This window comes from Chroicocephalus ridibundus, chromosome 5, assembly GCF_963924245.1.
Source record: "Chroicocephalus ridibundus chromosome 5, bChrRid1.1, whole genome shotgun sequence".
In the NCBI taxonomy this organism is placed as follows: Eukaryota; Metazoa; Chordata; class Aves; order Charadriiformes; family Laridae; genus Chroicocephalus; species Chroicocephalus ridibundus.
Window position 1 is genome coordinate 26241001 of NC_086288.1, and position 24526 is coordinate 26265526.

General features: G+C 43.8%; 2 protein-coding genes across 2 annotated transcripts; both read right to left on the bottom strand.

The window, feature by feature from the left end:
• Positions 1–8455: 8455 nt before the first annotated feature.
• On the bottom strand, positions 8456–12790 carry OSTC (oligosaccharyltransferase complex non-catalytic subunit). Its single transcript, XM_063336744.1, has 4 exons — positions 12540–12790; positions 12201–12294; positions 10401–10598; positions 8456–9102 (listed from the first exon to the last, which is right to left on the bottom strand). The coding sequence occupies exons 1-4, from the start codon at positions 12676–12678 to the stop codon at positions 9084–9086; spliced, it is 450 nt and encodes a 149-aa protein (XP_063192814.1). The 5' UTR covers positions 12679–12790; the 3' UTR covers positions 8456–9083.
• Positions 12791–15681: 2891 nt separating this feature from the next.
• On the bottom strand, positions 15682–20091 carry RPL34 (ribosomal protein L34). Its single transcript, XM_063336821.1, has 5 exons — positions 20025–20091; positions 19012–19085; positions 18814–18913; positions 17993–18096; positions 15682–15809 (listed from the first exon to the last, which is right to left on the bottom strand). Exons 2-5 carry the CDS (start codon positions 19074–19076, stop codon positions 15725–15727), a joined length of 354 nt encoding a protein of 117 aa, XP_063192891.1. The 5' UTR covers positions 19077–19085; positions 20025–20091; the 3' UTR covers positions 15682–15724.
• Positions 20092–24526: the final 4435 nt, after the last annotated feature.

Consider the following 24526-nt stretch of genomic DNA (forward strand, 5'->3'; position numbering starts at 1 on the left):
GTCAACAATGTAATTTTGAGTAATTCATAGAACTTTGTAATACTCCAATTTTTTTTCCCTTTTATGAGCTATGGATAAAGTCAGCACATATGTTATATATAAATGTATACACACACACACACTGACTTCTTCATTGACCTAGTCTGTATAAAATGCTTTGAAATTTTTGGCTGGATGGTGCATAAAAGTGCAAGTTGTTATCCTCTTGTACACTTTTAAGCCTTGAAGTTTCAATTGGAAAATGAATTTAAGTGAAAGAATTCTACAGAAAAGTCTTTCACATACTTATACTTTAGCATCAAGAAAAATGGATCCAAATATACTCACCACTGTAATATTTCATGTATATATTCATGTTCGAAGCAGCATGAGATTTCAGTACACCACTTTCCTTCCTTTCCTACCCAGAGTGAATAGTGTGGCAGGGACTGCCATCCAGTGGTGAACCAAGGGTTTAACAGATGATTGAAACTGCAGGTACGTAAAATCCAAAGGCGTCAAGGCTGAAAAAGATTACGAGTAGTAGTTAATAACGATGCTGGAACTACTAATGGCAGAAAGAATTTCTTTAGTCAGCTTCAGTTATGAGTTACAATGTCCAAGTAAAAGACATTTATTTTCCAAGTGTAGCGGCACAAAGGCAATACTTTGTACTGACCATCCAAAGTCGGTAAAATGAGGCTTGTTCAGTCACAGCCTGCTAAACAAGCCGTGGTTAAATATAACTCTTAGACACATCTGAAATATTACAAGCCAAATTTCCCCTTTGCACTAGTCTGTGTCCATTGATTTCAGTGAAGCATAGCATGGGTTTATCCAGGTGTTAGATGAGACAAGAAAATACTTAAGGTCACTATGTGTTTCTACTGCCTTTGAAAACATTAGAGGGGAAAAACTTCCTTTGTATATCTAAAATTATTCCTGCTTAGGCTATGAAACCAAATGATGATTTAAATCTAGTTTGTTAATCATTTTGTTGAGTAGCAGTGGTTTTAAGCATTGTGTGCCTTGTGTACCGTTAGAAAAAGGTCTGATGAAACATTCCATTTCCCTGGTTTTATGAGCTTTCATATATATTGCCTTGTCTACTGTGTATATGAATCTTGGTATTTGTGACAGATTTTTCTTAGTTTGTTCCATTGTGTACAGACCATATGTTGTCTGTGCTCATAAAACACTCAGTAATTGTACATGCAGAAAAAAACCTAGAGTTACTCACTAAGAAACTTAAGAACTTTCAGGCTGCCCCTGCAGAGGTGTTTTTAAATCCAGCCCCAGGAAACAATTGCCTCCTTTTCTTAGAGCTGAGAAGAAACTTTGGCAGGATTCTCAGATGTATTTGGCAGTTAACTTCTATTGATTTAAACAAAAATTATGTACTTGAATTCCATAAGGATCTCGGCTTGACTGCTGTTGATGTAGATTTTGGATACAGGAGTGCCTTCGCTGGCTCCCTAGTGTAATGCTTGGGGATGCAGTAGGATTTTTATTGTTTTCAGGATGAGTCATGCAGGCAGCAGCACAACAGATGGTGTGGAGTGTAGAACAATAAAGACAAAGATATGAGACAGCTAAGAGAAAACTGGAACAGTCAAAGGAACGACCAGAGGATGAGAGAGGCTGAAAGGATGAAAGAAGCCAGGAGGCTGAGCTTTGCCACGGATAGCAGGAGCTAATGAAGTGTGGAGTCAGGGCAGGGTGAAGTAGCTCAGACAGTGGTCAGCAGGGAAAATTAAAGGACCTGTAGTCAGAACAGAAGGAACAGAGAGGTATGAAAGCCAAGAAGAGCAAGGCTGATGGATTGCCAAGTGGCTGGTGGGGGTAAGTGATGGATTTCAGTGTGATAAAAGAGAAAGTACCAGAGAAGGAGGAATAAGGAAGTGGAAGAGCTGAGGAGACTGACAAATTTCTGCCTTTGAAGCCAGAAATACCACAGCAGTTAGAAAGAGAGCAATCAAAACCAGCAGTGGTGTCCCAAAACTCGGAAGTCTAGAACAACAGCAAAGAAACAAGGGATGGCAGCTGCTGAAAGACAATAGTATAAGTCCCTTGAAAAGAGCTCAGTCCAGTAGCAGGCCAGCAAAAGGAGACGAAACACAGTAGTTCAGAGCTGGTTTAACAACCAACTGTAGCAGACAGAGGCCGACATGCTTGGGTAAAACATGAAGTTTAAACATGAAGTTAAATTCCATGGGTCAGTGGAGCACAGTTCCTGAAAGGCGGAATCTGGAGAAGCCTGTGTAATTGAAAAGTGTATTAGCGTCTTACTGCTGCTCCAGCTCAGAGAAGGCAGAAACAGAGAGAAAGCTCCATCAGCAAAATACTTCCTAGAATTACCACAGGCTCCCTCCACCCACTCTTCGTCCTGTTCTAATACGGCAGCTATACTGACAGCTGCTTAATTGTAACACATTTTAGGTGAAAGACTAACATGGAGATGAGGAAAGGAAAAGGCCTTAAACATTCGTCCATACATTTCTATTTTCCTTACCCCAACAGCGAATTCATTTTCTGTTCTGGCAGGAGGCAGTCAGTGGAGCTACTCTCTGCTGTCATGTCTTGGTCATATAACTACTTGATTTTTTCAGACTGAACCGAGGCCAGCAGGATTCCGTCCCACAACTGCACACAGGGATATTTTTAAAGGACAGATTTACTTATTTACAAAGGCCTTTCCATACCTTTTTTAAAGACAGAGAGCGTCAGTGACTGGAAAGTCAAAAATGTTGTTCTCATCCATGGAATAATAAAGATGGGCAGCCGCTGGAAGACAACTCAAGAAGCCAATCGCTCACCCCAAAACAAGGCCAGATGTATCTGCAGATTTTAACAGGCATTTTCCTAGCTTGTTCTTAAAGCTCTGCACAGCAGAAATTCTATCACTGCCACAGACCATCTAGTCCAGTAGTCAACTATTTTACCCCCCAAAATATTTTTCTAGTATTATCCCAACTTTTCCTTGCTGCTATTTAAGCTCTATTTGCTACTGACACAGAAAGGAAATTACTACTTTCCTTTTCACACTTACTTTTATGCCTCATATACTTTGTAGTTAAAAGTTTTGCAAAGATCTCAATGTGATGTTGTATTGCTCCACAAAAGACACACGCTCCTCTTCAGCTTAAGGTGCAGCAGAACCCAACGACTTACTCTGAGGAATCGCACATTTCGTCAGCTATTCTGCTTGAATAGCATTGGTATTTTGCACTTGTCCCTAGAAAGAATAAATCAGCCTACTTTTTTTAGGCCACTCTTTTTGATTTGTTAAGATCATTATGCATCCTGATTCTGCCCTCCCAGCAATCTCCAAGTTATATTATTTCTGCTAATTTAGTACCAACTCCCTACTTGATCCAGGTCACTGGGTGTTGAACAAAACCAGCCACAGGACAGACCTCAAAAATAAATTATCTTTCCACATTGATAGAATAACATCAGTTAATCAGTAAACACTCTGAAAAGGGTTTTCAAAGTACTTTGGTATCCAGTTTATAGTTTTTTCGGCTAAGCCAAGTTTCCATAACATGCAAGACAGTACCAAAAGATACAGCTTAAACATCTGCTTTTCTTCTATCCATGGGGCCCATAACTCTCATGTATGGCTTTTTTCTTTGTATGACTTATTCTTTAAAAATCCAAGCTGGCTGCTCATCTTTTTGCCATCTTCTTCCAGGTGCTTAAAATGCTTCCTCCGCCCAAAAAACTTTTTCTTCAGCCTGAAGTTAAGCTTTTTTTTTTATTATTATTCTCCATCCCTCACACTCTCCATCTGCATTTAAAGATGGATGAGGTACTGGAAGGCTGAATATAGTCAACATATTATGTATCATCAAGAAGCTGTCAGAAATAACTAGAAGTTCTGAAATTGTTTCAGTCTGTCTACTAAGTAACATAGAAAAAGTTTAACTTTCACGGTTACACTAGAATAACACAACCAGTCTGAGTCCTTTCAAAATTTTTCTTTCCCTCTTTCCAGCTAAGGGCATACAATTAACACCGACAACAAAGGCATACCAGTCCCCACCTCAACATTGATCTTTGTAGTGAAAACTGATACCAAAAACAGAAGAAAATAACAAGTGTCAGTTTTTCGCATGCATAAGGCAGCACATGATACCATATTGATCTGATTTACTCATAGCTAAATACTATTTCTTGCAGCCTGCAGGTAGAACACTCTAAGAAGACATTTATAGAACCCACATGGGATAGTCAAATGATGAAGTGAAACTCCGTCTCATACCCAAAGAACATTAGTAACTAAACTGATATCACTAAACAGGAGCTCGGCAAGTTGCATTATAGATTCAAGATGCTAGATATCAGAATGCAGTGCCTCGCATCCATATCTCCAATTAAAACCTGGTGCAAGTCAGACGTGCTTGACTCCCATTATAGTGCCACAGCTGTTGCTCTAAAACGAGCTCATGGTCTCAGTCCAGTTCTTAGCTGACGGGTATCCATGTCAAACAAAAAGGACACCAGTATAATTAGTTCTTGCCAAAGAAACCAAATCATCTAGAAACTCCCATATTTCTAGTAGCTGCTTCCCATGAAACACTACCCTTTAAGAAGAGTTCGATGCATTAGCTGTATTTTTTGCTGTCACTGAAATCCAGATTTCTCCAATCATCAGTATAGCTGAAAAGCCTCAATGCGACTGCAGAGCGTTACAAAATGTTCTCCTTCTAAGATTCTTACAATTGTTCCAATTGCTTTCTTGTAATGGTTTCAACCCTCCCCTCTTTAACCATGTTCCAGAAGAAAAATATTCTAAATTAACTGCAAAGTTGAGAAGTGGCAATTAGAAATTCTAAAAATAGGCCAGAGCTATTGCTGAAACCCTTTTTGTGAGGAAAATTGTTAATGCTGAAGGAAAAATACAATCATCAGATTCACAAACGTGCAATACCAATTACATTGTCACAGACATTGCTATGCTGTAGGAAAACAGTTTCCATTGTAAGCCGCATTTCCATGTGTGTCAGGAAAATAAATGAGAATTGCTGTCTTCATCATACCCTCGCTGGCTCCCTGTATTGGGAGCAGCAGAAGAAATTTAGGATTGTCTTAGTTTCTAAGACTGTAACTCTTAAGTCTAATATCTAGTGCTTCCTAATTCATAGATGAAGAACATATATTTACGCATATAAAATAAACAACTGGAACTGGAAATAGGCAGATTATAGTAACCACGTCAAGCAGTATTCTGTGAAGAAGTATCCAGCTTTGCAAGTAGTTAACTGAAGCACTTTCAGCCTCCTAAGCAAAATTCCATTAAGTACAAGGTATTTAGAAATAGAATGCTGTAAATTAGTAAGAATGTCTAATGGCAGTCTAATGCCACACTGATCTTTCTTTACCAGCAAGAGTATTTCCTCAAATATCAGTATTTCCTCAAAATGGCTGAAGTGTCCTCCTCCCTCCAAAAATTGTCTCAGTGACACAGATCTTCCAAACACGTCTTGATTCTTGGAGAAGCAAGGAGGGTGTTTAGCAGAACTGCCACCTCGGGCTTCTAGAGGGTAGACTTTGGCCTCCTCAGGAGATCGGTTGACAGAATCCCTTGGGAGGCAGTCCTGAAGTGCAAAGGAGTCCAGGAAGACATTCTTCAAGAAGGAAAAGCACACAAGCAGGCTGTCCCTATGTGCCGAAAGATGAGCTGGCAGAGAAGACTGGCCTGGCTGAACAGAGAGTTTTGGTTGGAACTCAGGAAAAAAAGGGGAGTTTATGACCCTTGGAAGAAAGGGCAGGTAACTCAGAAGGACTACAAAGATGTGAGGTTATGCAGGGAGAAAATCAGAAGGGCCAAAGCCCAACTAGGACTTAATTTGGCTACTGTCATAAAAGACGATAAAAAATGTTTCTATAAATACATTAATAACAAAAAGAGGGCTAAGGAGAATCTCCATCCTTTTTTGGTCCCGGTAGAAACATAGTGACAAAGGCTGAGGGACTTAATGCCTTCTTTGCCTCAGTCTTTAATAGTCAGACCAGTTGTTCTCTGGGTACCCAGCCCCCTGAGCTGGAAGACAGGGATGGGGAGCGGAATGAAGCCCCCATAATCCAAGGGGACATGGTAAGTGACTTGGACACACACAAGTCTACAGGGCCAGATGGGATCCACCCAAGGGTACCGAGGGAGCTGGTGGAAGGGCTTGTCAAGCCACTTCCACCATTTATCAGCAGTCCTGGCTAACTGGGGAGGTCCCAGTTGACTGGAAGTTAGCAAATGTGACACCCATCTACAAGAAGGACCAGAAGGAGGATCTGGGAAACTACAGGCCTGTCAGTCTGACCTCGGTGCTGGGGAAGGTGGTAGAGCAGATCCTCTTGTGTGCCATTATGTGGCACGCACAGGACAACCAGGCAATCAGGCCCAGTCAGCATGGGTTTATGAAAGGCAAGTCCTGCTTGACTAACCTGATCTTCTATGACAAGGTGACCTGCTCAGTGCATGAGGGAAAGGCTGTGGATGTTGTCTACCTAGACTTCAGTAAAGCCTTTAACACTGTTTCCCACAGCATTCTCCCGGAGAAACTGGCTGCTCATGGCTTGGACAGGCGTATGCTTCACTGGGTAAAAAAACCCAGTGTGGTGAATGAAGTTAAATCCAGTTCATATATGTATATATTCACTTTCAAAAGCTACACAGGTTATATATCTCTTCCTGACTATATTGACTAGGCATCATCACTCAGAGATTGTACTGAAGCCTACAAGGGAGTCATGGATTCAGTATCTTCTCCAGCAAGAGAGCCAGAAAATCAAGACCTCTGCGCCTCAGCCTGACTCTCTTTTGTTGCACGTGGAAGTAGACCAAACTTCTGTTTTTAATCGTGGAAAGATGCTTTCCTATAAGCTCTGCTTTACCTTTATCACAGTGTTTCAATTTTGGTTTTGATTTCCCACCCCACAATCTAGCAAAGTTCACCCTAGAAGATGTGAGCACCAAACACAGATAGATATCGTCACTAGTTAGACACTGAAAAATTCCTATTACTATCCTAAACCCCTACAGCAGAGAAAGGCCACCTGCTGTTACATATGAAGAACAGCATACGTTTACAGAAAATACCAGCCTTTTCTGAACCGAAACGGGATTCCTCTAACACATAGCAATACCTCTTCTTTGCAATCTGACAGTGCTCAGTAGAAATTTTTCCTTCGGTGACCAAGAAGCCTCCAACCCACATCCAAAATGAACCAGTCTCCAGTTTTGCATTCTCAGATCTTCCTACCTAGCACACTCCTCATTTCTGTGGTCTGTCTTCTGCTCTGCATTCCTTTTCCTGATTCTCTCTGTGCCTCGTGCTTTGGCAGAGGATCATACCAGATCTAGTTCGTAGCCTGTGACCAAAGAGACATAAGGGATAATTTAACCTTGTTTGTTGCAGAGTCATCATCTTAGTTTTACTCTCCCAAAACTATCTTCTACCTCACAAGTGTGCTTTATTTGTTCCAAATTATGTCACCTAGCATGCAATTATAATCAAATGCATTTCACAGAACACAGGCATTCAACTGTGCCATTAAAACCACTGTTTAAGAGCACACTGATTTAGAATCAGCTGCAAACTTGGAGGCTGAAGCTGAACTGCAGTGGGACAAGTACTGGGACGGAGGAATCTCAATTAGCGAAGTGACTTTCTGGTTTGACTTCCCTCTCAGCTGCATTAAAAAGTTGACTTACATAGAGTTATTGACTTACGTCATATCAATACTCCCCGTTGAGCGTAAGCATATGTCTCACCAAAACCAGAGCGACCAAAAGATAACCGCTTTGAAAAGACTGGAAACTTTGCAGTTATGAGCCTCATAAAACAGCTTAAGTTACCTTAAATCTTAATGACAAACATATAATATGAGCAAATGCAGAAGTCATATTGTATATAAGAATGAGGGGGTGGAAGTGACACATCCTGAGGGCAGACGATTAACAGCATTAACAGCTAGCTCAGAAATTTCATTAAGTAGGTGAACAGTAATACTTACTTCACAATTACAGAAAAAACAACATTGCTCACTGACAGTTATTATACAGTTGAAAATAGTGCTTCAAACACATATGGCTTGCAAAAGACACTTCTGGAGATATGGAGGGATCCTTCCATCTCCCAGAATATAATACATTATTTCAATGAAACATGATAGTAACATTCAATCTTTTAAAATGAAGACAAAGTTGGAGCCTTGCCTCACACACAAAAAAGCAGCAGCTTCAGAAGTAAGTTTTCTTGGCTACTGATAACAGTATGTCATTTGGATACAGTACGATTTCATGGAAAATATGAGATTTCTTGTCCCTGATACTTAAAAAAAATAATAAAAAAGTCATTATCCAATAGTGAAAAATAAAGCTGAAATTATGTGCTCACGGTATGGCATCTCAAGCCTGGATGTAGAACAGGCCACACACACAAGAAAAAGCTACAGAAACTGCATAGAATTAAAATAATTTTGTAGAAAATAATTTTTATTTGGCTCCTTTCGTACACTTTTTCAGAAAGAAATGCACATTCATACAGTTCGCCTTTCCCAGTGCATGTCTGGATTTGCTCACATAGAGTCATTAACATGAAGGCAAAAGGTGCCTTTGAAATAATTTCAGACACGTCGTATTTTGACTGTAAAGCATCCAAAGTTACCAATTTTCTAATTATAGCCTGGAAAGAGACATTTCAGGTGTTTCTTCTCCGATTCACACATATAATTGTCCCACATGGGAAAGAGGAGACAGACCTGCAACAAAGAACTGTCAAGCCAGTGGCTAATACTCATTTCAGGTAGAACTAAAGACAGGTTCTCTATTTCATACTGAGTTGGGATATAAAAGAAAAACCCAGCTAGGTAACTTGCTCTTTTCAAAAGCTCTAAAACAGAAATGATAAAACATTCAAAATTACAGATCAGCCATTGGTAATGAGAGTTTGTTTGCAGAGAAAGCACTCTTTCCCCAGTTGTTTCTCATGGCCAGGTCTCCTGTGGATGGTGACTACAGGATTTGTTTCTTGCTGCTGCTTCTTAAACACTTCCTGAAGAGGGGTAAATTCTGCTTGGGCTTTCATACATCATAAGAGGTCCTAACCCATCAAGTAGCCCCTACATAAAAAAAAAAAGTTAGAAAAAAGGTTAGCACTCCTCAAAATTCAAGGATGTAGTCTTAAAACAAAATATTTAAAACAATAAATCCTGCCCAAGGTACAAACAGGCCAGCTTAAGTACACACTCCTTCCTCAGTTGATTTTCTTCAATGAACACTGAAAATGGATTCGCCTGTTCTCAATCCAGCTTCGGTAATTGTTTAGAATTTCTGAAGCCCAGGTTACATTCTGTGAAAGGCTCTTTATTTGTACCCTTTCACAAACTACCAGTGTTAAGATACGAGTACAACCCAACATTTTCTGGCACTCAACACAACTCTGGCCTCTTTTTCCTCTTCTGTTTCTCTGAAGCCCCGTTTCTTTTACAAGTTTAAGAAAGAGAATTGTTAGGACACGTGTACCAGTGAAGCCAGAAAACATAGAGCAGGTCCTTAATCCAGTTACCTGCTGCCAGGGAACCCATCAATTCTGTGTTATGAAACAAAAATTTTTAACTACACTGCAGACATTAAAAAAAAATATTTAAGAAAGGAGGAATGGCTGTCACTGTTAAGTCAACACCTCATGGAGCTACTTCAGAAACTAACTGCCAATACCTCCAAACATCAGCTTTCAGCTATTCTAAGTGAAATACATGGACTGAGAAATAAAAAGGGTGGGGGGGAGATGAAAATCCTGCATTTTGATTTTGCACAGCCAAAAAGCTCCAGACCTTTCCCACTTTTTGATCTGTGAATATAGATGTATTAAAACATCACATATATTGTATGCTTCAATGTGACATTCAGTTTTTGAGCAACAAAAAAAACCTGAGACATCATCTTTACTTTAGGACTGCTATAGATGTTCCTGAACACTCTACTGCTGTCATCAGCTCTTATAGTTAAGATCTCTCACATACGCTGTCAGTATAAAGAACTCATTTACCTTTCTTCCAGTTCTTTGACACTTGATTTTTCCTCAAAGCCCTAGCTTGTAATTACTTTTACCTGACCAGTACATACTCAGTCTACTTCAAAATTTATTTTAAGTCAGATTCACTGATCATGTCTTCTGACGTACCGGGAACTGTCACCTTTTTTGAACCCCAGCACAATCTTATGGGAGCTGGCCCCAAAAGCATCACACCCCTCATTCAAGGTAGCTTGTTGCAACAGAGAGTTGAAAAAAGCAACTTATAGCCAAGCTGCAGATCTTTAGCATACCTCATTGTATTTTCTGTTACTCTTAAATTTAACACAGGCACACACGAGCCACAGGAGAGAAGAAAAGCTGAAAGAGCATTAAATCACTTACGGTAATTTCATCCTCATGAAAACTCTGGCCATGAAGAAGCTCAAAAGGACGCTGACAAATCCAATAAAAAGCAAAAGAAACCTATTCAGCTTGGGGATATTTGGTGCATTGGATCGATCCAGAATTATGAAGCCTAGGCCGCCCATTGTGAAGAGGAAGCTGGATGCGAGCCCTTCCATAATATATTGCCCATTTACTCTAAAGAAAAAAAAAAGATAAGAAAAAGGGTGAAGGGAAGACAAGTCAGAAAAAGATTAAAGAAATTATTTACACATTTCAAACTCCACCTACTCAACCTTCTTTAGCTGTACAAATACACAGGATGATTCATTTTGATGGCTGGCTTTTGAACAAAAACTAGGTATGAAAACTGACGTTATGAAATTACATCAAGGCTTTAATATGTAATTTATGTCTGGGACTGATAGTTTGCAAGGTGACCAGCCATGCATACTAATGGTTTTATACACAATAGCGTATACTACTGGCTACCACGCAAGATCACCAGTTTTCAGAAATATCTAATCCAAAGTAGCACCTGGTTTCACCCACGACCCCTGGGCCAAAGAGCTTTCCAAGTCTTCTTCCAACCTGACATTTAGGCACAGCAGTGCCTGAATCCTCATCTCAGTACTAATCCCCCTCAAAGCACTACGTCAGCACACGAAGCACATCTGCTGGTTCCAGCACACAGCAAAAGTGGTTCTTGCCTGCAGTATGTTTTGCTTCCGGCTCACTGAGCCTGCACACATTGATTGTGAGGACCCAGCCTCAAAGTGCCCCAGCTCTCTGTCAGTCCCCACGGATGGATTTCCTTCTTACAGAGCTCAGATGGAGAGAGGGGAAACCGAAACGGAAAAAGAATATTGCACCTGGATCACAAGTCTTCTGCTTCCCACAATCACTGAACCATTTTCCTATCCTTGTAATTAGCAATACCAACAACCTCATAAAATTGTCATGGATGAAACTACTGTGGATGCTAATACAGAAATTAAGATTATAATTATTGTTTCACACCCTGAAAACAATTAATTTCATCTTCTTTCACGTTGTTTTCCCTGACTTGTACTTGAGTGCTATCAACTCCCTGCAGTAGCCCGATTCATCTACATTGCAACAATCCAAGCCAGTCCAAGACATATACTACATCTAGTCCAAGTCAAAATCTGTACATGAGGCAGGTCACAGACCTCACAGATTCAAAGAACTCTTTCGGTATTTAACAAAAATTTGTTTCCACGCACATAAAAAAAAACACAGTTACGAATGTAGATTTAACCCTCTTCAGACCAATTTGTTACTAAGCAATTTCTAACTTATTTTCAGCAACAGAAGCAAAAGACTCAAAGACGACACTGTTGTTACACATTTGTAACTGTGCTTCCCACTCTCAGACACAAGAGTCCCGATTACACTAGAGTTTAAAACTGAAGGTTTCACAAACATGTATGCTGCTATGAAATATAACCAAATGTGTCCGCATCTACGATAAACCTCAACTTTAATAGCAAAGGTTTGGAAGAAAGAGAAGTATTGCCAGCTCAAAACTTCCTTCTCACCAAACTGTTTATTTTTAAAAGCTTAAAAGGACTGTTCTTTTTCTATTTCTACTTATTTCAATGCTGCTTCCCCTCCTCCCCCCCAAATACTTGCACACCAAGGACTGGTATAGAACAGATCCTGCCTTGCACAGACAGCTCAAAGAAGACCAGATGCACAGCTCTGCCAGGCAGGTTTATTCACTTGTGGTTAGGCACTCGTAGCGCCTCACGGGTCGGGGCAGAGCCCTGCTCCTACCTGTATGCCAAGAAGGCCACCGGCCGCTGATGTCCGTGTTCGTCTGTCATCGACCCCACGCTGGGAGGTTCCACGATCACGTCGTAGATAATCCCTGTGGGGACAAAAGCGAGCACATCACCTTCCACTCGTGTCAGCAACCGGCGAGAACTACCCTACCATGGCGCGGACGCTCGGGGTTGCCCGAGGTTCGTGTTTTATGACCGATTTGGAGCCGGACACGGGGCCGGCGGCAGCCGTGGCTCCGCTACCCGGGGCAGGGGCCAGCAACGCGCTCCAGAGAGCGGGATAGTCCCTAAGCGGGATCTCTCTCTCCCTCACCGCCCGCCCCGGCCTCACCTCCGGTGATGAGGAAGTAGGACACCACCACCAGCGCGTACACGGTCATGGCCGAGGGCATGTGCACCCAGCTGGGCCGCTTCAGCTTGATGTTGGGGCACTCAAGCACGGCGAAGGGCAGGCGGTACAGCGTCTCCATGGCGGCGGTGCGGCCCACAGAGAGCCGCGACGGCCCTGCTCCCTGCCCTGCCCGTCTCGCCCCGCCGCGGCCGCCCTCCCACACCGGACACGAAGGCGGAAACGGAAATTGGCTGCCACGTCCTGACAGAGACAAATAAACAAACTTTTTAAAAACCCAACCTAACGAAGGACACAAAAGTTATGCCCAGGCGGAAATGACCAAAATAAAGCAAAAGTTTTTTTTCTGCGCAAAAGACTTCTAGAAACGCAGACCGCACGCCGCTGGACCATCTATCCCTATTACTCACCTGCCAGGACCCATCAGGCCTGACGTGTCGGTGCTGGGTAACGGCGAGGCGCTTGGGGCGGGGCCAGGGGCGCGGGCCACGCCCCCAAGGGCGGGCAGCCACGTGGCCGCCCCCCGCCGGGCTGGCGGCCGCGGACACGCGTGTGCCCCTGTGGGTACAGGAGCGCTCGCCACCGGCCTTCCTTACGGAATACGCCCCGCGGGCAGGTGCAGCGCCCGCCCCGCAGCCGCCGCCAAGGGGCGGGAGCGCTCTTTGCGGCGAAGCGGCCCCGAGAGCTGCGGCGGGGTAGGGGGCAGTGGGGGAAGGAAAACCCACGTCCCGCGTGTGCGCTTGGGAGGGCCGGGCTGGGGAGAGACGGGCCCGTGGGAAAGGAAAAAATCCGGAGAAGGCCTCACCCTTCAAGAAAAGGCACCCGACGGGCAGGGGCTGAATGAGAGCGCTAGCTGAAGGGAAGCAACAGGTCCATAAAAAAAAAAAAAAAACAAACCACCACCAAAAAAAACCAAACCGGAAGACTGATGCCTTTCAGCAGGCAGAATTGAATTTAACACCGGCCAGAGGCAGGAAAAACCGCTTCAATACCAACCCCTTGCAGCAGGTTACCTGAGGATGTTTAAAAGCACATGCCCCAGGCAAAGGTGCGCGCCTCCCCCAGGCACCCATGGGGGTCCCACCCTCCACAACCTGCTCTGAGAACAGTTTTCCAAAGCTGTTAAAAAAAAAAGAAAAAAAAATAAGGGTCTTATTATAGTGACACTTCGCTTGTGATACTTCTAACTCATACCTCAGCTGCCTTTCAGTGCAGTCATGTCACTGTAATTAGCTGTTTTCAGCCTTAGCGCTCCCTTTTGGAAAAACCTCCCTCCCAGTGAAATCTCCCAGTCAGCAGATGACATTTCTCCTAATTATTCCAACCTTATTCTCCCTCCACCTCACCTCCTCTCCAAAAGCCTCGAGAAAAATTCTAATCTCAGAGGTTTTAACATAAAACAAGAGCATTTTGGGGCAGGTTAGACACGCCTGCCCTACTTTCTGCTCCTGCTTTAAAATCGTTTTTCCAGCATGCCAAAGTCCTGAAGTTTGCACTAGCACAGTAAAGCAACAACTAATAAAATTTTAACCTTGTAAACTAACTATAGTAACAGCACCTAAAACTGTCAGGGTACTAACATTAGTCTTAGAGCCTCCTGTAACTAGCTACAGCCTTGGGAACAAGCTTTAGCATAACAACGCTGAGGAGAAAGAAATGCTTCATACTTAAAGCTAGATGAGTTAGCTGCTATGTTTATCCCTTTCGAGATTATTTTAATGGCTTGGGGCACTGTAAATTCTTGGGGAGGTGCAGCTCCTTTCACCAAGCACAGCGTTAAGTCAGTTATTCCAGACCACCGCCATCTCCTGTCATCGAACCCAGGAAGCACCAACGCCACCGCTAGGAGTTAGCGGGCAGCTGACCCAAGGGACCAGCTCGCCAACACCAAAAGGGCAAGTTTTTCCACCAACTCAGTTTTCTGTGATGTGTCTTGGCTGACTGCACAGCCTGACAAGCTTCAGAGCTGGACACGGTGTGTGCGAACAGAGAGTGGACAGCCAGGTGGAGGAATGAATATCTCTGAGCCGCAGCCTGAGCAGACTCCACAGGTCATCTCAGAAACCTCTTCAAACGGCACCCTTGCTGCTCCCAGTGAGGCTGCGCGCCCACTAATTATTTCCCCTCCCTTCCTTATTCCAGTGGTTGAGCTCACTATTTTTTTGGGGGAAAAAAAAAGTTATTTAAAAATCCCAAAGATCTGTTATTGGTCACAACAGATACCCACTTCTTGTCACACAAAGTTCCAAAAATTCAGAGGTGAGGGTGAAGAACATCACTGCTCCCACAGGTAATGCAAGAATTACCCCAAGTGTGTTAAAGCACTCCTGGGCAGTGCTGGAGGCACATTTACAGTTCTCTCTACACAACAGAATGAAGCAAAGAAGCAAAACAAGCCCATTTTCTACCTTTTACAATTGCTTTTTACATTACTATTACAGCCTCACTGATAAAGATCCAACATAACTTTGCTTCAATACCAGAGGCATAAATTGCTTCTCTAAAACCTAATTCTGGAAGCCACGGAAGATCTATCCCACCTGGTCCCCAGAGTTCTGCTTGTATCGTACCTCCCACTGCTGATCCAGGAAGCACCCAACAACAAACAGAATACAACAGCTGCGGCTTTCTTCCAGGAGATCCACATGTAGCAGTACGTGACCATCTGGTGGATACAGCACTGGCTTCAAGAAGTCAGTTCCCCTCCACCTTCAGATTTGAGTAACAATAACTGCAGCACAAACTACCTTAGGCCCATACTACCTCACCTCTTCGCCTGACAATCTCTCTTCCAGTCTTTAGTCAGTCTCCCTTTCTTTTTCTTTGTTCAGATTCCTAACTTTCTTCGGAGCAAAGTCCTCTGATGACATCATACCCAGCTGTTGCTATGAAAAAAAAAAAATTGCACTGCTTGAAGTTACTCCAACACCTCTACAGGGCTGTGAGAAAGTCCTGTTTAACTGGACCTCCTTCCCCCTGCTTGATCTCCCTGTCTGCCAGCAGCACAGAACACAGCATCCTGACCCATGGGTTTTGTAGCACCAAAACCCAATTCTGCATCATACAAGCTTTGAGAAGCAGCTCCTACCAGCTTTGACCAACTCGTGGAATGACAGGACACAAGAAAAGTGGAGCTTTCATTTATTGGGCTGAAACTACAAATAGATTCACTTTGACTTCTGGCTCTGTGCTTGTGCCTTCAACACTTTCACAACGATCTTCTGCTCCTCAATAAGAAAAGCTCGTTTGATCCTGGAAAGGAAAAACAAGAACTTTACAATATGCATCCACTTAAACAAAACCACAAAAATAAGACGAAGTTACAACTAGTTTTGCTGTCTCCAACATTCATTGCACATGTGGTGTTAGTTCCACAATTGCATAAAAAGGGAAACCATTGATACCAGCATCAAAAGATGGGGACAGTGGCACTGTAGAATGTCACTACTGTACTAATGACAACGTAGAAGTTTGGGGGAAGAAGGCCTACCATTCCTGCAAATTTAAGGCAAGCGGCTTGTAGGCAAGCAAGGTAATACCGGATGGCTGAACACTCGAGGAAGTACTAACTTCAGAGGCAAAAAGCAAAACTCCTCACTGGCAAACTAATTTAGCTGTTCTTAAAGTCAGAACTGGTATGACCAGTCGCGCTCAGCTTCCTTCCTTAGAACTACAGAAAACTTTATGCGAGTCGAGTTACCAAAGCAAGAGCAGTTTCCCTCTCAGGATTAAAGCTTCTTTGCATTTTAACAGAGAAAACCCTAGGAGGTCAAGTCACACCCAAGTATGATTATTTCTGAAAGACATGTAGGGCCACCATACAGATGGACCTAAGTTATGGTACTCACATCAACAGCCTGTTTGATGATTCGAGTTAAAAGCACAAATACACCACACGCTCTTCCACCTTAAAACATTACAATGCCATTCCATATGCATTTAGTATATATGGCTGCTTTCACAGTACACAAAACCTACACCAAAGATGACTAAACAGATGCAGGAGAAAACCTGCTAATTAGAGAACGAGGTGACTGTGTTTTTTGATTTGGGCAGAATAAGGCATACTCATGTATTAAAAATGACCTATCAAACTCAAAGTGTTTGGGAAAACACTCAAGACAAAAATCCACTTTTAACAAATAGAAGTTATGCTACGGATCTGCACTCTCTTCGGTGGCACCTAATGTGATTGAGCCTAGAACTCACACAAACAAACAAAGAAAATGCTAGGAAGATTTGCACTACAGATGAAAAATCTGGCATTAGACTGCTGACCCCAGAGCTCTGCTTTGATTACCATTCATAGAGATGACATTCTTTGCAATACGCATTTTTTCCTCAAAATTGACAAGGAAGTATAGGATGTACAGTTGTGTCCTGGCTTCAGCTGGGATAGAGTTAATTTTCTTCCTAGTAGCTGCTGTGTTTTGGGTTTAGTATGAGAATAATGTTGATAACACATATTGTTTTAGCTGTTGCTAAGTAATGCTTATATTAAGGACTTTTTCAGCTTCCCATAGAAGCTGGGAGGGAGCATAGACAGGACAAGCTGGCCAAAGGAATACTCCATACTACAGGTGCCATGGCCAGTATGTAAGTGGGGGATGGCCAGGGGGCAGGGATCCGCAATACCTGCTAAGGACGGTCTGGGCAATCAATCACCAGGTAGTGAGCAACTGTATTGCATCACTTATTTTGTGTATTTTTTAATCATTATTATTATCTTCTCTTTCATCACTATTCTTTCAAACTTTCTTTATCTCAACCCATAAAGTTTCCTTTTCTTCTGAATCTCCTCCTCTATCCCACTGGGAGTGGAGAAGAATGAGTGAACGGCTGTGTGGTCCTGGCTGACGGCTGGGGTTAACCACGACAAGTTCTTACCCAATAAAACTGAATTCAGTGAGGCCCATCAAAGGCCACCTTAAAGCTTAACCATGTAAAGATGCTTACCATGCAACCAAGTAATATCTTTGAATCCCAAAACACCACAAAGAAGCCAAAAGCTCAACTGATCTTACGCTAGTATCTTTGCGTAACACAGAATAAGAAAAACCTTTACTATGGGGATATAGTATCATGTATATTATACAGAAAGAGTATAGTATATATATATTATATATAAAGAGAGTATCATATATATTATATAAAATAAAAATCCAGAATGAGCAGGCTGTTTAGCACCAAAGCAACATTGCAGTAAGAAATCATGAAGAACATAAACTCTTTACAAAGGAGCTCCACGTGCAGCAACTAACTCAAATCCTAGGGGCAAAAATCGCACACATCATTGCTAATATGCCCCCTCAACTTTAATACACCAATGTCGAACAAGAGTCTTCAAAATTTTGGCCCACATTATGAGAACAGCGAGATGCAAAAATCTCAGATGAAGTAACCTCAAGAATAAAGTTAGCTTTCTGTAAGCTTACCTGTCACGGACACACTTAGCACACATGGAACCACCATAGGCTCTGCTAACATGCTTCTTCGTTTTTGACAGCCTCATAAGAACTTTAGGACGCACAGCACGAACCTAAAGAAAGCAAAAATGAGAAGTGTATCCTAAGACAGTAATTTTGGGTTAACAGCCACATTAAAAATAAATCACTTCAATGGTTTAAAAAAGCAGCACCACCTGAAGTTGACTATTCAAAATGAAAAAAAGCGAAGTCACAGCTTGTTTTATGTGCCATCTTCAGCATTCCTAAGCTGGTTTTTTTCATCCTACCACAGGGGTTCACCAACAGATTCATCGTTAAAAAATTGTTCATAACATAGATTGTTTTCCCAAGTGTAGGAGCTGCTCACAGGCATTACTCAAGCATTTCCATCACAATGGCATTACACCAAGAATACATTTTGGAGAAAAATACCATGTTAAAACCATTCATTCCTCTTTTCTAAAACGAAAAGTCAAACTTGGCTTATGCAATTTTTTTAAAGCCTACTACCTACAGAATCCCCTCAGTTTAACTCTAAAAATTTCATCCAGTTACAACTTACAGAACAAGAAGGTTCAGTTATAACAGCAACGAGAACCACAGGCATTAAAAAAGTACTTACTTGTTAAGCTTTCAAAGCTTGTTTTACCAGTTGAAGTTTACAACATTAAGATAAGAGTATTTTAAAAAAGAAAGTCATTCCAACAACACTTCATCAAGAACAGGCATATTACTTGAAAAGGCTCTTTTTACTGAAAAAACACATTGCTGTAAAAAAAAAAAGGTATGCCAGTAAGGCTAATACTTACACCACGAAGCCTTCCTGGGCATATACCACATGCTGACTTTGGTGCCTTCCCTACTTTCTTGGTGTAAAGGTAAACAATCCTGTTCCCGGGTGTTCGGGACCTAAATGCAGCAAAAAAATACTTTGTTAATGCAACAATCAAAACTTAAACTTAGCTTTCTCAAAAATTAGGTTTTCTTAGAAACTACGTGTTACTTACAGTCTGGTCTTGTTGGAAGCTGTGTTGTAGGACAACCTACGGCGGTAAGTCAGGCGCTGAACCATTTTTTACACCTAAATTAGTCAAAAACAAAGTAGCAGTAGTTAAAGGGCTCAGTGTCCACATGGAAGCTCACATATTACAGCATCATCTGCACTGAAGCACCAAGCTAGATCTGAATCAGCAGCTGCAGATTCTATATTAGCCTTAAGAAAATTAGAGCGCTTCCTCATCAATGACAGCCAACACAACTATAGTTAAAAAAAAAACAATAAAACCTGTGACAGTGGATGGAACGTATTCCTGTCCAGCCTGCTGTAGGTGAACCTGCTTTGGCAGGAGGGTTGGACTAGATGATCTCCGAAGGTCCCCTCCAAACCCTACCATTCTGTGACTCTGTGAAAGTGATGTGCGATGAAGTTTCATCCGAACTAACTTGAACGCAGTTCAACATCCTGGTCTCACCAGTATGATGTCATGCTCTCCTAGAAAATTTCTTAAAGCTTTACCAACTGCGTGTTTTCCACCAGCGTCACTGGCAAGGCTAAAAAACGAGCTGGAGCAAACACAGCACTCTCCTTCCTATCTCATCTGAAGACAAACCGAACTAATCACGCTCTAGGCCCAAACCGGAGCCTCCTCTGGACCCAGCATCTCGCTCCTGCAGCGGCGCAAGGCCCCAGCGCGCCGCCGGACGCCTTCGGAGCCCCTCGGGGCAGCCCCCCGCCGCCGGGGCTGGCGCTCCTCGGGCCTGGTCCGGAGAGATGCGGGGCACAGCGCCGCAACCGCGGGCACCGGCTCGCTGCGGCCCGGGAGCTCCGCCGCGGAGGCCTGGGGAGGCCCGGCCTATCCGCCGCGCAGCTCTGCCCCCGCCACCGGCGCCATCGCGGGCAGCACCACCGCCCGCCCCTCACCGGAGCCCCCCCGGACCCGCTGGTACCCCCCCCACCGCCCGCCGGGCCGCGGATGGGGGCGGATGGGCGCCGACGGCCCTCAGCCTCCCGACGCCATACCTGGCGCCGCCGGACCCGGAAGAGGAAGCCGATATGCACGGGTCAACATTGAAATAGTGGCGCGCTGGAACCCGGAAGGAATAGCAGCGACTGCGCGGTGTAACGCCTCTCCCTGCCGCGGCGGGGAAGGGAACCGCCATGTTGTACGGGAGTGGGCGTGCAGGCGTGGCGCCATGTTGTACGGATGGATGAGGCAGAGCAGGGCGCCGCTCAGCGGCGGGAGCAGCCCTGGCCGCGGCCAGCGGACGCGATGGAAGTGGTGGGTGGAGGAGGAGGTGGTGGAAGTGATGGAGATGATGGAGGTGTTGGAGGTGCGTGGTGGAGGTGGTGAAGGTGGTGGAGGTGCTGGAGCCAGAGAGATGTGGTAAAGCACGACAACATCCTTTCTGCTGCAGATGCTTCGCTTTTGCCACGGATTCTACGCATATGCTCTCTTCCCCCCCCCCCCACTTTTTTTTATTTTTTGTATGTTTTACTGAAAAGCTTATTTTTCTAGAACACCTCAGAAAGAACATTTTGTTCTTTATCATGGCAGTTACACAGTTGTAGGCCCATAAGCCGCTTCTCAGTCTGCTGTTCTAAGCTCTAAATTACGAATCGCTCGTACATGCTTTTTCGCACCAAAGCACCGTGGAAACCGTTGAAAAGAGCTGTGGTCTCAGGCAAAACTCACCCGGGCAGAAGGCTGGTGCCCCTTGCAGGGTCCCCCACCCCTTCTCCTGCCAGCCCCGGTGGGGAGAGGTTTGCACCCTCCCTCTTTTCGCCGTGTTCAAGTTCCTCAAGAACACCGCGCCTGGAGCACCCGAGTGCTCTCCTTGCCTCTCCCTTCCTCTCGAGGTGCTACCACCCGGTGGCCGCCTTCTGGCCCCTGTGCCCGTCTGACAGGCTGATCCCGAAACCGGGCTCTGTGGAGGGCAGCAGGTACTGACACTGGCCTGACGCCTCCTTGCTGCGCTGGCAGCTGCGCGGGGACCCTCGGGAAGAAATTCCTCCTGCCCGTTTACCACGGCATGTGCTTTCCTCACGGGCGCCAGGGTGGGTTCTCAGGCAGGAATACGAAGAGATAAAACTTCCTCTGCTGGTCCCGTCAAAAGTCCGCCTGGCCCAAAATCCCATTTCCAAGCCATAGGTACCTAGGAAAAGCATAAGGGAAGCAGGACATGGATAGTTGATCGTTCCCTTAATACACCCTCTGCATGTTCAGCACCTTAGAGCTGGGTTGTGTTTTCTGACTTTTGTATTTAATAGCTGTAGACCCCTGAGAAAAGGAAAGAAAGGAAACAGCAAGAGCTAAGGGAGCGTAAGATGGCTTGTCAACTGCCAGAAACAGCGGTCCAGTAGTGCCGGATTTCTGGTTACTAAAAAATAAACACATAAAAACGACCCCTATCAGCCCCTTGCAATTGCATTAAGTACCGCTTTTGTAGGAACGAAAGGAGGAACGCTAGCTAGCAGGAGCCCCGCTGGATTATGTTTCTTCTCCCAGATGTTTGTTTCAGCTCCCCTTGCATGCACACAGGTCCCTGACAAGCTGAGGAGCACGCTGATGAGCAGCTGGCTACACCGATAGCTGGCCGCTATCCATTTGCGGCCTCCCTAATGCAACCTGCTCCCACCCCACCACCTGGCACCGACACATCCAAGACCAAGAGGTGTTGAAGCACACGTTTTCATCCCTTCTGCTCCCCAGCCTCTGCTGCTGGTGGTGGCCCTGCTGTGCCGCACAAAGTCCATCCCCGGCTTCTCGTGGTGCCTGTGAACACATGGTGGCCGCTGCCACGGCTGATGCTGACCTTGTACGGGCAAAGTCTTCGCGTGGCGTCCATGGGACATGGCCACCTGCAAGGAGGGCACGATTGGGCCCAGTGGCTGCGAGCCCTGAACTCTCCCGTGCTCCGCTGGCCTGAACCATGTTCTGGAGCGATAACCAGGGACCTGTGCATTAAATATGTAGGATGCTGCTGCTGCCATCGTTAGCGGCTTGGGCTTTGCTTTTGGAGTGTGGTGGGTGCTCAGAAAGCTTTGATGTGTGCTCCTGGCCTTATTTACAGGCTCGTAACTCCCTGCTCATTGTACTGCCTCCTCCCTGTTTTCAATCTATAATTATTATTTTTGTTAATTATTGGCTCTTTTTAAGTGCAAATTATGGACACCAGATTTTTTCTAATTCATGAAAGAAGAGAAAATATGTATGAACTAGATTTTAGGGTATATTTAAAATAGGAGCATATTTCAGACGACAAGTAAATTTCAGAGCAATTAGAGTATTTAATATGAACTTTCTAGGCCCAGAACCCTGGGGGGAATAAGAAAGCCAATTAAATTAGATTAAATAATCATGCCTAAATATAAAAGTGTAACAGAATCCAATTGTTAAAGAACAACACTATTAAATTACGATGGAATAGTTTAGTTTAGATGTTGTCAGTGCAACAGGTTACTATTTTATTATTGAAGAACAAGATATATTTTTTTGAACTTACCCAATTTGGGCTCTAAACTCAACCGGTGTAAATTTTGGGAGCTGTCAATTAAATTCCAGCAGTTTGCTTCTGCTGATGCGCTGGCCTAGTTTTTCAAACATTTTCAGTTTATTTTGTAAGAGGAATAGGGCTGTCAGGCAAACAGCTCGCCAGAACATCTAGAAATGTTAGCTTTATGACAACTGGTTTAACGCTATCTAATGTAGGGATAAGATTTGAAGCAGGAGCTCACTAAGCCCATTTTGTACAGATTAGTGCTAGTCAGGGGATTCTCTCATGTTCTCTGCTACTCCTACCTCTTCACAGGACCGAACCGTCTCTTTTGGGAGCAGTTATTTTCCATGTCCGACATGTCTCATTAACTCTTTCTACACTGTCTTCTTTCCTTGAATACAACAGAGGGGACGGATTAGCAAACGCACAACCCATCGACATGGAAAAGTAACAGTGGCATCCTATAGAAATCATTTTTTCTCTGCCTAGGAAGCATAGGGCCTGAGGATGTGTGCTTTTTCCCTTGAGAAAACTGGAGGTTGGATTCCAGGGTGTATTTGCTTATTGTCAGTGTAAAACTGGAAATCCCTTTTCCACTAGTGGTGATTAGGAATATAATCATATCTGATGGAAGATTAGTAATGCGATGCATTTTGCACCGCCAGCAATTTGTCACCGTGTTCTGTTTACTGCACCAGAAGAACGGTTTGTTCTCAGTTTAAGACCAGTTCTTGATTTGTTGACCATCCTTGCTTTCTTTTCCACATGGTCCTCTCCTTAACTCTCTTTTTTCTGAAAGTCTCTTTCTATGCGCACAGCTGTTCACTTGGTCACATGGGAAGTTCTGTCAGAAAGACAGCAAGAATGCCCTAAGGCTCGATAAGCCTGGCTGGACCCCCGAAAAGCATCCCCCTTTACGTTGCTGCCCTCCTATCTCACTTCCAGGGATCTCTCAGGCCCCAAAAGGACTCTGCTGCTCCATCAGCCCCTCTTCATGGATGCTTCTGGGGCTGCCCTGCACCATAAGCTTCAATTAAAAAATGAGAGATTGTTTTCACTCGTATTCACTGCTGTCACTTGACCTAGGCTGGCAAATTCCGAGGCATGGGAAGGAAAGCGAGCCTATGTGCAAGCACATACTGGGTATGGCAGAGAGGAAAAAAAGCGACAGCTGAGGGACATACTGCTCCCGTTAAGCCGCAGCCGCAATTCCATTTCTACAAACAGCGGATAGATCTGTGTTTTAGAAATGTCTCATTGAAAGCAGAATCCAACCTCAGGTGCTGCTTGGATATAAGCAGCAGGATTAGGTCTGTAAATGGGGAAGGAAGCAAGAAACCTTGGAAAAGTACCAGCAACTGCCGGAAAGGGCAGAAAGAAGAAGAGGTCCTATGGTCCATTGTCTCTCCAGAGCTAATTTTTTTCTTAAAAATCCCGTTCCCCTTCCTCGTTAACTATGCGGCATGTGTTACAATCTTATTATACTAATTTATATCAACATAACCTTCCTCAACACGGACCTGTGCAAATTACGTTATGAGAAACTGTAGTTCATTTCCATTTCAGTGGAGCTTGTTAAACAAGCAAAATTATTTTGTAGCAAAGGGAAAAACAATTTAGTGGAATGCACTCCTAGCATAGGAAGTACATAACATCATATTTGGGTTGAAACTTTTTCTGTCAGAAATGTCATAACCCCGTAAGAAACAGAATTAAAATCCCGTTATTTTAATTTACATCTAGCCACGAGATAAGTAAAGTTATCATTGAAATTCTAATTAAATAGGATGATTGACTAAGGTAGGACATCAAAGAAGAGAAGTGAATATGATAAGTCAAAGTCTTATTAATTAGTCCGCGTGGAAGAAATTCCAGGGACGTCAAGCTGAGGCTGCTGCAAGGAGAAAAAAAGCAGACAAGAAAATGTGTGTTTCTTTGAAGTTAGGAACTGAGATAGTGATGGAGGTAATTGTGTCTGACTGGATCCAGTAATGAAGAGCCGTAAATCAGACCTAGGAATCGGAG

Excerpts from the sequence above, each read along its gene's own strand:
- OSTC (XM_063336744.1), bottom strand. The coding sequence starts at position 12,678 with ATGGAGACGCTGTACCGCCTGCCCTTCGCCGTGCTTGAGTGCCCCAAC. Across the intron at positions 12,295-12,539 it reads CTACTTCCTCATCACCGGAG|GGATTATCTACGACGTGATC; the intron begins GTGAGGCCGGGG and ends TTGTCCCCACAG. Across the intron at positions 10,599-12,200 it reads GTGGCCTTCTTGGCATACAG|AGTAAATGGGCAATATATTA; the intron begins GTAGGAGCAGGG and ends TTTTTTCTTTAG.
- RPL34 (XM_063336821.1), bottom strand. The coding sequence starts at position 19,076 with ATGGTTCAGCGCCTGACTTACCGCCGTAGGTTGTCCTACAACACAGCT. Across the intron at positions 18,914-19,011 it reads GCTTCCAACAAGACCAGACT|GTCCCGAACACCCGGGAACA; the intron begins GTAAGTAACACG and ends TGCTGCATTTAG. Across the intron at positions 18,097-18,813 it reads GCCCAGGAAGGCTTCGTGGT|GTTCGTGCTGTGCGTCCTAA; the intron begins GTAAGTATTAGC and ends TGCTTTCTTTAG.